Source organism: Epinephelus lanceolatus, chromosome 2, assembly GCF_041903045.1.
Source record: "Epinephelus lanceolatus isolate andai-2023 chromosome 2, ASM4190304v1, whole genome shotgun sequence".
In the NCBI taxonomy this organism is placed as follows: Eukaryota; Metazoa; Chordata; class Actinopteri; order Perciformes; family Serranidae; genus Epinephelus; species Epinephelus lanceolatus.
Window position 1 is genome coordinate 15,380,971 of NC_135735.1, and position 15,592 is coordinate 15,396,562.

Sequence of the window (15,592 nt, forward strand, 5' to 3'; positions counted from 1 at the left end):
AAATTTACCACTTTAATTTTAAAATTAGATTTTAAAAAAGTTTTTTTCACAGAATAATACCTCACTGAACAGACATAGTTAGTGACTGTGGAGAATTTAGCGGCTAAAGAGCCACACATGTCCCTCAGGAGATGGTGGAGACCAAAACCAGAGCTAAGAAGGAGTGAATATTGGACTTTTGTTCACCATATCAATGTGTAAATAAGCAAATGTATGCTAACAGGTTTGCAATATAGACTTAAAGGTTATGGTTTGCAATGTCATATTCACAGCTTCTGAGCAAAACAGTTTTTTGTACCAGGCCGTAAACATGTTATTTCTGCCGTAAGGTTGGGCATTTTAACATGGGGGTCTACGGAGATTGACTTATTTTTGGAGCCAGCCTTAATTGTTCATTCAAAGAACTGCAGTTTCTGGCACTTCAGTGTTGGCTTCGGAGGTTGCTGCTTGGTTCACATTCAAGTCTGTCTTAAAACCACACTCACATCCCAGCAAAATCTTTTGCTCTCAGTACTGATTTCTCCTCTACACACTGGCTGTGAAGAGCCTCTCTAATGCAATTTTGATGTAAGAAATGGATAACAAAATCCACAGCCTTCATTCTTAAGAAAAATGTCTACAATAAAACAGTTCTTCTGCATGCAAACAAATGGAAGCCACTATTTTTATCTGGTGTGATCAAAATATTATGTTGTGTGTAGTCTTTAGTAACAAGACAAATCTGCTTTTCCTCCCTACCATGCCCACACAGATTGTTTAATGTATGTACCCAGTGTTCCCCAGAGAGCTGTAATAAACTGAGTGAATCATCCTGGTGAAATAAAGTAAATTGAGTTGTTCCCACATGATAAAAATACAATATCTTTGGGAGTTTCCACGGTTCTGTTCTAACATTATAGATGTATTAAAATATCTGGGATTGCTGTACTGTACTCACACAGTTGTGAGGGAAATGGTTCAGGTCTGCAGGTGTCTGAACTGGCCTGAAAAAGAAAAAAGGAGACAGATAGACTTATCAGTTGGCCCCATTTTCCACACTGTGGCCACCGCTCACAAGCGAGCCTGCATGTATTCCCACCACAATAACAATTCCTTGTGTTTTCCAAAACAAAGTCGACCTTTTTCAGGGTGTGGATGTTTCCAATGTCACATAGATATTTCAGTTTCAGACAGAGGTACAGCTGATGTATACGTAGATGTCAAACTTTTCTCCAACTGATGACATACGGTGCTGTGAGTTCTCTGGTGGAGACGTAACAGAATGTATTTTCCCACAGACATCCTGGGAAAATACATTGGAAATGCATACTATACTATACTTAGAAATGCAGTTTGACACGACACGTTTTATATTCAGTCCAGTGTGATTTGCCTTTTTATTCGTAAACATATACACTGCTCATGAATAAGTAAATGTCCTGGTGCCAGAGCACAGGATGCAAAGAGGTGAAGACAAATTGTTCTTTAATATAAAACAGGTTTTTGTGTCTATGTCATCTGTGTGTGTGTGAGAGAGATACTAAACCTACCAAAGTTCAGGAAAAGGAAGAGCATCAGCATTTATGGTGTGCTGCACAAAACTTCAGTGACTCAATGTTCTTGCTGATTCTTAAAAAATAAATTTGAATATACGAAGGAGGCAAATAACTACTTGTGCTGCCTAATGCGTTTAATGAACGGGTGCAGGAAGAATTCACCCAGTCATTATAAGGCAAAGGTAAGACTGAGCGAGACAAGATGTCATTATAAGAAGTGCCTGTGGTGTGCGGTGTGTGTGTTATCAGCCAGACAAACTCATGTGACCTTTCACATGTTGTTAGCAGTATTAGAGGAAATGAGGGTGTCAGCACTGATGTTTTCTTTTTATATTTCTTTTTTGCCCTCAGTTGTGAAACATACATATGTTTACTTTTAAAAACTAAAGTACAATTTTGAGGTACAATTTGATGCTACTTTACAGGCTCTTTCTATTCCCTCACATTTATTTGACTGCTAGTAACTTTTCACTTAGTGTTTTTTTGTACACGTGCATTGTAGTATTTCCAGAATGTCGTGTTGTTATCAAGATGCTCATTCAGAATTTTTTTTCTTTTTTTGGTGACAGACAGCCGACCTTCATCAAACGATCATTAACCATCAACCCACAAGTGTGTGTGTGTGTGTGTGTGTGTGTCTGATGGGGGCTGCGGGCGCTGAACATGATGTTCCAACAAAGTGGTCAAGGGCCGACGAGTGCCAATGGTGCAGGACACACCGCAAAAACTAGGGCAACAGACATTCACCAACAACCTGACATTGACCAGCGGCTGACCATCGGCTTGGTGTGTCAGGAGCCTAAAAATAAGGAGCCAACAATGACTCACACAGGACACAAACCCCTGTATCCTGGGTGAAAATCTTGTGCTTGACCCTTTAATCCACCACAACTTCCTCCACAAGTGGAATTTGTCACTCATTACTATCCTATGTCTACACTACGTCACCAAACTTTCTGTCAGAAAGGCATTTTTCTCATATATGTGTGAATGTATTCTCAGAGAATTTCTGAGGGTTTTTTTCACTTAAATTTACCACTTAAATTTCAATATGTCAGAGTTTTGTTGTTGTTTTTTTTCCTTTTTTGATGTTGGTGTGAGTCTGTCGGGACCGTTTAATGACTCTCTGTTGAATGCTACCCGCTGCTGCTGTGTTAGCTTGTGCTAACCGGGCAGATTTTGAACTGACGATCCTGTGTAAAGGCAGCAGCAGAACGTTTGCTGATCCTTTCCACTCCTTTCCACCAATGAAGAGGGTTTGTATTCAATTGCATCTGGGTCAGTAGCTTGTTGAGGGGTGCTGTGGTCGTCTCCCAGGAGCAACATCATGGCATTGCCCTGGCGGTGGCGTAAGACTCCAGTCTGGGCAGCAGCAGACTCCACTGTCTCATCATCTCCTCCCATAGTGGCAGTATATTATATTCAATATATACTTTTAACTGTTTATCTGATAGTATTAATTGGTCAAAATTCGTTTTGTTGGTTATAATGAACATCCCTAGTTGTTAAACATTAAAAAATTCAACAGTGAATAAAAATAACACAAAAAGTGACAAGCTACAAAATAAACTGATTTATCAAAGATATCACATGTCTTAAATTTAGATGCACATGCAAACGCCCACCCTCACGAAGAAAAGCAAAAACAGCTCAGCTGCTGGACGTGAATCTTCAGAAGATAATTTGAGTGGTGTTTCACTGCAAAATATCGCCTACATATGTATGACTTGAGACTCCTACATTAAAAAAAAATCATCACCTTTGTATTTTCTTATCCATTGTGTGGGTTACATGAACTGGCCACTTCACAGTGAAGCACATCCAGGAACAGCGGATCTGTTCTCTATGGGTACATGAATAGTTCTTATATTAGAAGGTGCAGAAAGCTCAAAGGGCGTACAGAAGGAGAGGAGATGGCCTTTGATATTAATGGATTAACATATTTTGAGCTTGAAAGAGGATTTGATTTATGCAAGAGAGCTTCCAGAGCCCTCGAGGTAATTGTGTGATTCTTCCGCCCCCGATGACAGAAGGCAGGGTATTGTCACGACGCGCCGGTGCTGCAGCAGAGACAGTAGATTCACTGTGGAGAAAACACTTACAAAGACTGCTGCTGAGAGACTATTATTGTTTGTTCATCTACTTGATTAGCTATGCTCTTGCAGGATAGAAATCTACAGTGTTAGTGTCATGTCACTCTGCACTGAGCCTTAAAATGTTATTTTTCATTTGGGCGAAAAGTATAGTTTTTGCTCACATTGGATGACACTTTCTTTGGGAGGTTAAAGGTAAAATCACAGGTGAACTTTAGACTAATAAATGTTGTGAAATGAACCCAGGGAACTTTGGGGACTTGTACTAATTTTGTTTTGATCATAATCAAGGAAAACAATGCTAAGAAATGCCTCTTGTTTTTCTGCCTTCATTGCCAAATATATCTGCATTTCACAGCCAAACAGCTTGGAATATTACAATTGTGCTGAAGCCAAAAACAGAAAAAAAAGCTTACAACAGATATTTCTGTTCCCATATGGTGAATTTTGGATCAAATCTGTAGAAGCAGAAATGTGTTTTGTCAAAACACAGAATGTTGGCTCAATAATTTGGCTGAAATTGTCCAGACTTTATTATTCGAACTGATCTTGCCCCAATGGAAAGAGCTCTGTGAAATAAGAACTCCCCTGTCAATTATTGCGACGCACATGAAACCAGGAAATTCAAACCCACAATTTAACATGCATGTCAAGTTTAACCTGAACCACTTACTGGTAAGAGAAGCAGCAGCAAATGTAGCCCTGATGATGTGTGCCATCTACAGGCAAGCAAAGTAAGAGCTTCTACAACTGTTTGTGTTAATGCAAAAACTGTGCAGTGCAATTATTTTTATTTTTCTGGTTGCTCTGTGTGTACATAGGTGTTAAAGGATTTATATGTTAAACTTTAAACATGTACATGTTTGTTTAATTGGAAAATATTCTAATGAAGCAGCCTGGTGAGTTTGGCGAGGAGAGAAGGCAGCACCCAAACTGGATATCCACATGTCACATGAGCTGGTGGTTTATTATAGGGATTATAAATTTAGGCTCTTTATTAATGATTTACTAACATTAATCCCTGCAGATTTTATGGTTTACTATTCATGCACTATCAGAAGCTGGTTAATAGTTTACAAACATCTGTAAAAGTGGACTTGATACATGGTAACCCCAAAAGTATTTACTAGTATATTGACGACCATAAAGTGATTAAATTGTTTGAGCTATAACTTTATTTGCCTGCAGTAGGTGACATCATCATGTTTGGTCTAAATCTGCATGTCCAGTGTGATGGTGCTATCAATTTCTTTCCCTGTGGGTGACACAGGCCCCATTTACACTTCATATTGACATGCATTTTGGGTGATTCAGTCACCAGTGAACAGCTCCAAGTCTGTATGTTCACATTTGGCATTAGCTCCACATGCGTCTTGAGTGACCATTTGTGATTGGATCTCACTTCCCTGTTCTATAAACCCATAAACACGTACATTGCTTTCATTTGCAAAGACCAAATGTGTGGTTGTTTTAAACTTGCAGGAGGTTTGTCATGCTTTACACACTCCAGTGCTAATTTATTAGGTTGCCTTGAGAGGACAGACTATGGTAGACTGGCTTCAAGGAGAAATGGGGGTTCTCACAATGCACCAACTGGGTACATACTTCTGCCTATGCAGGGGATGTCAGCTAAGTTGTGGGCCCTTCAGTCTGGCCCAGGACACATAAGCTTACATACTGCTGAAAGAAATGCGGCCATATGTGGCCAAGACCACCTCCGAATGTCATCTCAAAACACATTTGGTGCATTCACACCTGCACTTAGAGCTGTCCACTTGTGATCTGAACACCTAAGACACATGTTAATCGCAGTTGGGAGAAATCTTTCTGCTGGAAACAGTTCTCTTGGTGAAGGGTAGGAAAAAAGTCATGGTTTGGGTTAAAATTAATAGATTTATGTCAGTCAAGGAAAACCTCTCTCATGTGCAATACTAGGTGTGAACAGGGCCACAGGTTGGCTCATGTCGAGCTGATCTGACAGTCACTAAACAGCTCCCCCTTGTGGAGGATCTGCAGACGGGTACACAATAAGCACATGATGTTGCTTGAGAGAGTGCTGTGTTAATCTACCTCCACTTCCCTGATAAATCCGGGCCTCCTGCTGATGTGCTGTTGAGCCAGGCACTTAATCTTGGACAGCTCCAGTGGCGCTGCTCACATCAGGGGAGCTTAATGTGTGTAACTGAGTGTGAAAGAGTTTTGCAAGTTTTGCAAAGTCAGTCATGATTTATTAAATACACAGTGCTGTTATCCAGACCCAGAAACACGAGAGGCCAGTTTGATCCACCAACAGAGTGATGGTGAGCGACACCATTATATTTTCTTGATGCTGATACTTACAGGATACACTGTTAATAAATCAAACCTGATAGCACTGCTACAAATATAAGTTACTTTCCACTGATCTGACTTGAAACTACCTGTATTACTCTTTTATTTACACACATATACTGATGTAAACAAGTCTTTAACACCCTCAAAAACATTCATGACTGACTGTAGTTGTTTTCTAGATGTTGCTGTTGTCTGCTTTGATTAAAGACAAATTGATAAATTTGGGAGTGATGTATCTGAATGTTGGTGACGGGGCTCCCCTTTTTATTTACACTTTGATCACAGATTGCCTCTAGGAGTAAGCACATGAGCAGTAGGCCACTCAGGTAGAAACAGTACAATCTGCACATTAAGTACGCATGTGGTTACCAGGACAAAATCACTCACCCTCTGCCGCAGAGACCCGAGAACAATCCCTAATGATACCTTCAGCTTGCCAGTACTCAGGGGGTGGGAAGCCAGTGAGGGGCTCATGTCCTTATTGCTGCATTGGCGGCTCCTACTGGCCAATCATAACACCTGCATGGAGTGGAGTGGGTGATCTGAGGGACATTACAAGCACCACATGCACTGCAAACAAGTGTTTCTCCAATGGGGATACATGTGCCCCTAGGGGTACTTTGGAGTACTGCAGGGGGTTGATGAAATTTCCTTTAAATGTTAATTTAACACGGACCAACAGTGGCAACTGGCTGTTCAAAGAGAGGACAGAAAAATGTGTAAGCAATAAAAGAAAAGATAAAAAATGTTAGTGGATATTGCTTTATTCTGTCAATGGCTAAAAGCTGCTGCACATGAGCTGTATTTCTTTCATTAGCTCACAAATTTGCATCCAGGCAGAATATTCCACAGAGTCCCATCTGGTGGAGGGTAAGAAAGATTGTTTAGACCTCAAATAATGACCAATATTTACACAATGAAGCAAACTGATGACACGCAGGGTTTCCCTTTGCTTCTAAATGGTTTGCTAAATGTCAAGCCAAACCCTGAACTCACACACAGGAGGACAAAACATGTCCTGAGAGCTGCACGGGAGTTTAAATGTTGTGTTTAAAGGTTGCCAAGACACAGTGGATCCCTGGTGATTCACCGCAACAGCAGATTCTCATGGGTGTTCACCTGAGAGCAGATCAACACACACATACATATATGTAGAGCACACACAGTTTGTTAGACACCCTATAGGAAGAGAGACATACAGTGTTCTGTGGAGTGGTTATCTTCTACGTTTGTCATCAGGGAGGAATCTCAGGCACGCGGCAATTAGGTTTTTGTGACTTATCTCTTGACATGTTGTAGCAGTTGCAGATCAGAGGTCTCTGTTGTGAGAGAAGATGTCACTGTTTTGAGATGACTTTTTCTTAGACCACGCAGAGAGGCTAAGATGAAGGCCAAAGCTCTGTCGGTCAGAGAGTGCACCTGGATGTCAGAGGAGTGCCATCTAGAGGATGAGCTGCATGGAGACACCCAGAGGGACAGCCTGTGTTTACCAAACATCTTCAGGTCTAAAAAGGTGAAGCCACTCGCCAGGATTCAGACTGGACCCACTTACCAGGTGTACCATACAGCCAGAGAACTGCTTCTGGAAGTGTTGGACAGGGGAGCTGTCCGGGAGCTGATCAGGAGAGCTGCTAGTGTGAAGTCAGGAGCTAACCGTCCGTCATACAGCCACAGCAGAGAGCAGAGTGCAGATCTCTCTGAGGAGGAGTATGCCGAGGCATTAACGTGGATCTCTATAGTCCTACAGAGCGGCCTGTCTGTAGGTGAGGACTGCAAGTTTGGTTCTGAGCTGACCCTGAAACTGGATGGGTGGCAGGGCATCCTGAAGAGAAACAGCTTCCAGACCAACCTCCTGTCTCTGACCAGACTGGAGGATGGAGACAAGTTGGACGTCCTGTCTGCTTTCTGTAGCCACTTAACCAGGCGCTACCAGGCTTTATACACACCTGGTCACAACCTGGCTGTGAAGAAATACAGACTTTCCTACCAGCAGACGCCTTGTTCGCTCCATCTTGCCCTCCTCTGTGACATGAACTCCGGGTTTATCTGTAACATGTATCTGTACTGTCCAGAGCAACTCCAGAAGCAGAGTAGGAAACCTGTGGTTGAGCAGGTGGTGGGACACCTGCTGAGACCTTTCTGCAGCTACAGACACACAGTTCAGCTGGACAGCTCTGCACAGATGGAGGGCAGGCTCACGGACATCTTCTCCAGCTTAGGGGTCGATATTAATTTTGTTCCAACTGCTAAAAGGTCAGTCCTGGACCCACCATCATCTTCGTCTCCACCAGTCAGGCCACATCAGGTCAAACGAACTTCTGACAACTCACCGTCTCATCTCGTAGCCCATCTGCAGGGCTGGACCGGACCTGCTCTGTTTCCTCTGTCAGACCTGAAAGGATCAGTGGTAGATGTGTTTCTCCCAGGCCTCTGGGTGACGCTACACATCATCTGCATCAACACGTTCAGGCTCCACACCCTGCAGAGTCAGGGCTCAGGCAAACAGGTCGACCTGACGGAGTTCACCAGGACTCTGGCCTCTAAGTTGGCCGTGGACAGCAGCATCACTGTGCCTGTTCTGCCACAACTGAACAGCAGCTCGTACCAAGAGACAAGTTTAACAAATCTTTCTAAGCAGAGGTTAGTCTCACTGAATTGTTGTAGTGTTTCAGCTCAAGCTAATAATAGTCTTCACAATATCAGATGTTTGAGAAAACCTAGGCAAGTCAAAGCAGTGTGTAGATCTATTTTTAAAAGCATTTAATGTCTAAAAATATATTTGTATTAAGGCGCCGTCATTTTGAATTCAGTACAACCTCAGCTGAATTCAATTCAATATTATCTCAGTATTATTCACTGTTATTCTCTATATTAATACAGATTTTATGGTATAATAACACATTAAAGAGTAAAAAAGATAAAGTACACTGTATGTAACGTACAGCACATTAGTCTATCAGTGTAAACTGGGCTGCAACTAATGATTATTTCCATTATTAAATAATAAGCCTTTAATTTTTCTAATTAATTGATTTGACATTTCATAAAAGACTGAAAAGGTCCACAATTTCCCAGATCCCATCTTCAACTTTCTTTAGTCCAAAATGTAAATATATTCAATTTACAGTTATTCAAAACAGAGAAGATCTGAAAAGTAGCAGTAAAAGTTTGACATTTTGCTTTATAAATTTAAATTTAAATATATTGTCTGGCAATTAAGTAATCATCTAACCTATTCAGCTGTAGAAACATATTTAAAGGGGAAGTTTGCTCATTTTCAAAAGTCATACATGTAGTTCCTGTGGTCTAAGATGGTCCAAAAATACATGTTAATATGAATAACTCTCTCCCAAATCCAAAAGCTGGAGGCTGAAACTCAAATTTGTGATGTCATCAAGTATAAAGTGTGGAGCTTCTTCATAGACAATGAATGGGAGAGATGGAATAGATGACAGAGTGAGCACCTGGGGGAATGTTCTGAGTATATGAGTACATTTTCTGTTTTACAACTGAAAATACTACAAAACTGGAAAAACACTGTGGGTCCACCAAATTCTGCTCTCATTCATCATCTATGGAGCAGCTCGAGACTTTATACTTGATGACATCATGAGTTTGAGACTTACTTTCTGGTTTCTCGTTTTGAGAGAGAACATCTCACGTTAACGAACATTGATTGAAGTTTCCTAGGCCATGGAAATAACATATTGGACTCTTTGATTTAGCTGGCGTTCTAAAGAACAGAGTGTGCACGGTCTGTCTCACAGTTATGAGGATGTGGTTTTGATTTCTGTTCACTGGTCTTGCAGCTGTGGTCAGGTGATGGAAAATGAGAAACGAGGCTACAGCTCTGCAGTGAGGCTGCAGGGGTGGAACAGACCAGGAGTGTGTGGTTTGGACAACTCTGGCAACTCCTGCTACTTAAATGCTGTGCTACAGTGTCTGTGTTCCACTGTGCCCCTCGTGGAGCACCTCCTCAATCAAGACACTCGCAAAGAGCTGGGAAGGTAAGACACCCCCTGCCAGTTCTCTTTCTTGTCATGTTTTCCCAGCCGTTTAACCTCTGTTACACAGGTCTAAGTGCCGGGTTGCCGAGATGTTTGTCCGCCTGCTGGACGAGATGTGGCAGGGAAAGAGCTCCAGCTGTTCCCCTGTGGAGGCCAGGTCTGTGCTGTGCTCCATCCTCCCACAGTTCAACAACTACTCACAGCAAGACGCCCAGGAATTGCTGCTCTTTCTCCTCAATGCGCTCCATGACGACCTTAGAAAGGTGCAGCAACATTTATCACTCATCATATAGCTCTCTGCAGGGAAATAAATACACCTATAGAAAGAGTAAATCTGTGTGTGTCTGTTTACAAGGCTGCAAAGCGCCAGATGCGCTCCTCAATACGACCGCCAAGACAAGACCACAACAGGAACTGTGCCACTGCAGCGGGGGAGTCCACCACCATTGTCACACAGCTGTTTGAGGGCCGGCTGGGCTACATGACTCTCTGCATGCACTGCAACCACCAGACACACAGCACACAGACCTTCACTGTACTGTCACTACCGATTCCAACTGACATCATCAAGTGCTCCATTCAGGTACCTTTAAACGCCTGCAGCTGCCACTATCAGCCAGACTGTGTGCATGCTGAGGTTTCCTTATTGTTCTGTGCTTTCACACAATTCTGTCTCTATGTTGTGCAGGATTGCTTGTCACTGTTCTTTGAGCAGACTATCCTGACCGGGGGAGAGCAGATGCTGTGCTCAGTGTGTGGGCTGAGGAGAGAAACAGCAGTCCTCACTAATTTGGAAAAACCTCCCGAAATCCTCATGTTGCACCTGAAACGGTGGGTAGACACATAACGTTATCTGATAAAGACAGCAAGAGTACATGTTTAACTGATTCATCTTTGGCTATTGTGAACAAATGTTCAAGATATAAAATGGATACTGTGCAGGATTGTCGGTTACTGTTTGAAAACATGCTCACCAGCCAGAGTGAATGAAAAAGTCAACCCTAGATTCACTCTTGTTTGGTGTTTTGCCATGTTGGATTTGCATTTCTTTGGCGCTGAGTCTCTTATATGCCTACTGCTTAGAGTCTGGCACCTGGTTGCTACTTTTTTAAAAAGCCCCAGCCTCACCTGAGCGATGTGAGTACACACATCCATAAACATCCTGAACACATAAAATAAAAGAAAATAAGAAAATATAGGCAGGGGCAGAGTCTCTGCAGATAAACACACTGCCACACACTTCTAATGGGTCATGAGAGATGACTGATTTATAAGTCTATGCGTTTTCTAGGAAAATCCTGCATAGTTTATCTTTAAATCATGATTGATAAAAAAGAATCTCACCTCAAGGGTCCACATGACCTTCGTCAGCAGATGAACTTTGCCCATAAAATCAGATCTTCAAAGCAATTTAAGGATTTTTAGTCCATGTTGGTTTCAAAGTTTAATTTAAAACTTCACTCTTGACCTTGAAAACAACAGCTGACGACACTATCTCCTTTAATCATCGTTCAGTGTAAGCCTTGCAGTTGAGTCACAGGGAAATTTAATTAAAGCTGTGAACCGGAGCGCCTTGTTAAGCTTCATTAAAAAAAAAAAATAACACGGTTCATGAATCTTCTCTTCCTGCACAAAATATAATTCTGCTTAAAAGACTTTGGTCTGTTATCAGTGATAAACTTACAACTAACACATATAACATTGCCTGCTTTGAAAAACCTGAATTCACTACAAGTGTCATGACAACATTATGCAAACATGGGTATTTATTAGAATAATTGGAGGAGCCGAGTTTGATGAACTAAAACCATTTATTCAAGCAGCAGCTCAGTGTGCAGAAGTCATCCTATTAATGAGAAGTCAAAGCACTGCCAGACATGTGGAAGAGAAAGACTGTAAATACTAATTTGATGAGATTTTAATTATGGATGATTTAACTGTGAGTTTTATGTTGAGCAACAGACAATCACAATCCATCATGTGCAGTGATCATGCATTAATTCAGGGAGAGTCGTGCATTCTTGATACACTACCATGAGTTTGTATGACTGACTACTACATCTAAATACCCTGGAGATACTGGAGAGCTAATGTTGTGGATATTAAATATCTTCTTAAATCAATATGATCTTTATCTATTATGCAGGTTTGGTTGTAAGGGGAAGAACCAGGTGAAACTAAGGACTAATGTCGTGTTCTCCATGAGGCTCGATCTTACCCCGTTTCTGTCCAGCTCAATACAGAACAACTCATACTCTTCATACCGCCTGTATGCTGTTGTGGTGAGTAAACATGCACACACACTATGTGGTCAAAAGTCAGTGGACACCCCTACTGGTTGATGAGTTCAGGGGTTTCAGCCACACCAACTCTCAGGTGCATAAAATCCAGCACAAAGCCATGAAATCTCCACAGAAAGGGTCGTAAAGAGCACAGTGAAAGAATTCCATCTTTGCCACGTCAGTTGGTGAAATTTCTGCCCTACTAGATCCGCCCTCATCAAGTGGAAGCGACCACGCAAACTCATAGAACGGGGCCAACATGCACATGGCATGTAGAAATTGTCCATCATCTGTTGCATAAGTCACTACAGAGTTCCAAACTGACTCTTGAAGCAACATCAGCACACTAAATGTGCAGTGGGAGCTTCACAAAAAGGGTTTCCATGACTGAGCAGCTGCGCACAAGCCTCACATCACCATGCGTAATGCCAAGCGTCAGCTGAAGTGGTGTGAAACACGCCACAACTATGGAGCAGTTGGAATTTGCTCTTTGGAGTGATGAATCATGGTTCACTAATACTAATCTGGGTTTGGTGGATGACAAGAGAGCGCCATCTACCCTAAAGTAGTCTACTGTAAAGTTTGGTAGAGGAGGGATAATGGGGCTGTTTTTCATGGTTTGGGCCAGGCTCCTTGGTTACAGTGAGGAGTCCTTTTTATGCTTCAGGATATGAAGACATTTTAGCCAACTGGGCTCTTTGAACTTTGTTGCCGCACTTTGGAGAAGGCTCTGTGCCCCTGTGCACAAAGCAAGGTTAATAATGACCCGGGTAGACGAGTTAAGTGTGTAGGAGCTTGATCAAGCCCCCAGGAACAGCACCATGCTTTTACCTAGTGGCTGAATGTGGAATTACAATGTCCAGGTCCATCATGTGATGCCATAAGGCCCATAAGGCTTTGTACCCATACCTACGCTGTGAAAGAGACGTCTGTAAATTTTTGAGCATCACAACCCCCAAGAAATGACTCTTTCACAACCTGGCTTTGATCCATTGGGTCCATTAAAACTTCAAATGTCTAGAAGAGCAGAATTTTATCCCCATTCAATTTAGCAGAGCACTTAACAGGAAGTAGCCACTTAGCCGGTGGGAATTCGCCGCTCGGCTGCCCAACAATGTGAAAGATCCCGGTAATTTCACACTGCAGAAATCAAGCTTTTTTGGCTTCATGCGCTACTGAGCACCTTTCATAAGAATAAACAAGGCCCCGCCTCCAACACTGTATCCAGGTCTCTTCATACATCCACGAGCACGACTGGCTCGACCGATTGCAAGCCAGGCCTTCTCACTGAACGCCAGGACCTGACCTCACAAATGCTCTTGTGACTAAAGAAAGAACACATTCTCACAGACACACTCCCAAATTCTTTTGGAAGGCCTTCCCAGAGGAGTGGTGACTTAAAGCCACAAAAGGGGGGGTCCAACTCCATATTAATGTCCATGGTTTTAGAATGGGATGTACAGCAAGCTGATATATGTGATGGTCAGGTGTTCACTGACTTTTGGGCAATAGCGGCAGATTACTTAAATTCCTTGGAAGGTGTAGTTGGATGTTTTGTCATTTTTTACAGCAGGTAGATGTAAAAAAAAAAAAAAAAAAAAAAAAAAATACTGTAAAAAAGTAAAAATTGACTAAATCTGTCACCAATTTATTAATAGTTTTGTCATTCATCATAAAAGGGGTTCTCATTTTTCAGACAGTTTTGGTTCTGTGAGTTTTGTCCTACCTCAAACACTACAAGCTCTTTATTTGATATAATTTTCATGTACATTAACCCTCTCCTTCTCTAGAACCACACAGGTCATCTAAATATGGGTCACTACACAGCTCTGTGCCACAACGCCCTGACTCGAACCTGGCACTGTTTTGACGACTCAGCAGTCAGAGAGGTACGGGATAACTTTGTGCAGTCTCCAAATGCCTATGTGCTGCTTTATAGTCGCAAACCTTTTCAAAAGCCAAAGATCAACGGACTCTGAGGTCGCCGACCAGCTGGCAATATCAACAAGGCGACTGAGTTTCAACTTCCTTTCTGTTTTTTTTCTTTTTTTTTTAACTTGAGACCAGTGATCTCTGATGCTTGTTTTTTTTCTTATGTATATTTTGGGGGGGGGGGGGGGGGTGTGACATGCAGCAAAGAGCCACAGGCTGGAGTCGAACCTGGGCCGTTGCAGTAACAGCCTTGTACATGGGGCACCTGCTCTATCCACTAAGCCACCGACGATGTGCTTGTTTTTTTCTGTTGGCTTCATTTCTGCTTTCCAAATAAATTTGAGGATCCAACATTGACTTGTGTGCCATTATTATAGTCACTTTGTGTGTAATGTTTATTCAAGAAAAGGCCAGCAACACTCGGTGTCCTTCGTTACCAACTTTTAATACCTCACTGGTACACTGGTTTCAACAAGTGTCTTCCTCAGTGTGTGAAAAGACCGTCTTTTCACACACTGAGGAAGACACTTGGCGAAACCAGTCTGTGTGTTTGATCGCCTGTACCAGTGAGGTATTAAAAGTTGGTAACGAAGGACACCGAGTGCTGCTGGCCTTTTCTTGTTTATACTGTTGTTCTGTGGCCGAGCACCTCCAGACTTTTTTCTTCTTTTTTGAGAGTGCATGTTGTCTTTCTTCATTGATGTAATGTTTATTCACCATACTGTCTCATATCCTCAGGAATGAAGGAAATAAAAGATTAAACAGGCAGGGTTACATTCAGCGTGTACACACTTAGGACTGAATATCGTTTGAAATATATCAGTATCAACACCGGTACCATTAAAGTGATACAGATACCAGTAGAGTACTTTATTTGATACCCATAATGTGAATGGAGTGGCGTGTAGTATAGCCATACTTGCGAGCATTTTGGTGGCATCACAGCATGCTGATGTGCCAACTACGTCCAATGCACTGTGCTCAACTTTACTACACCACAGACTGTAAGGGTTGCTGCTGCTGCTGCTGCTGCGAGTGTGTGAGCTCTACGCCAGGGACAGTTGTGAGAGTCCACCTGGCCGCACATATACAGTGACAGGGCTTAGTGTTAGCATCCCTCAGCTAACGTTAACTAATGGTTACTAATGGGTTTAACCACAGAGTCGAGCCATTTTGGTTTGGGTGAGTTTGTTGGGGCCATTTAACGGCTCTGTGTCTGCCTTAGCTTGTGCTAACCAGACAGCAGACATTGAACTGACTGTTCGCTGGGACTACAGCAGCTCCGGCAACGGCAGCAACAGAAAGTCTGCATATCAGCGGAGAGTCTAGGCGGTCTAGGATCAAACCCCAGGCGCAGAAATGATCGAATGCAGGTATCGTTTGACTGGACAACAATTTCCATGAACACC

General features: G+C 42.3%; 1 protein-coding gene across 1 annotated transcript; it reads left to right on the top strand.

Moving 5' to 3' along the window:
* The first annotated feature begins 7,018 nt into the window (after positions 1-7,018).
* On the top strand, positions 7,019-14,846 carry LOC144466858 (uncharacterized). The gene is made up of 7 exons (XM_078174398.1): positions 7,019-8,602; positions 9,772-9,969; positions 10,037-10,232; positions 10,325-10,552; positions 10,658-10,800; positions 12,116-12,251; positions 14,042-14,846. The coding sequence occupies exons 1-7, from the start codon at positions 7,347-7,349 to the stop codon at positions 14,228-14,230; spliced, it is 2,346 nt and encodes a 781-aa protein (XP_078030524.1). The 5' UTR covers positions 7,019-7,346; the 3' UTR covers positions 14,231-14,846.
* The last annotated feature ends 746 nt before the right edge of the window (positions 14,847-15,592 follow it).

What these genes read in the sequence shown, in the direction of transcription:
- LOC144466858 (XM_078174398.1), top strand. Translation starts at nt 7,347, where the DNA reads ATGAAGGCCAAAGCTCTGTCGGTCAGAGAGTGCACCTGGATGTCAGAG. An exon ending in ACTCGCAAAGAGCTGGGAAG is followed by an intron (nt 9,970 to 10,036) that starts GTAAGACACCCC and finishes TCTGTTACACAG; the next exon opens with GTCTAAGTGCCGGGTTGCCG. An exon ending in ACCGCCTGTATGCTGTTGTG is followed by an intron (nt 12,252 to 14,041) that starts GTGAGTAAACAT and finishes CTCCTTCTCTAG; the next exon opens with AACCACACAGGTCATCTAAA.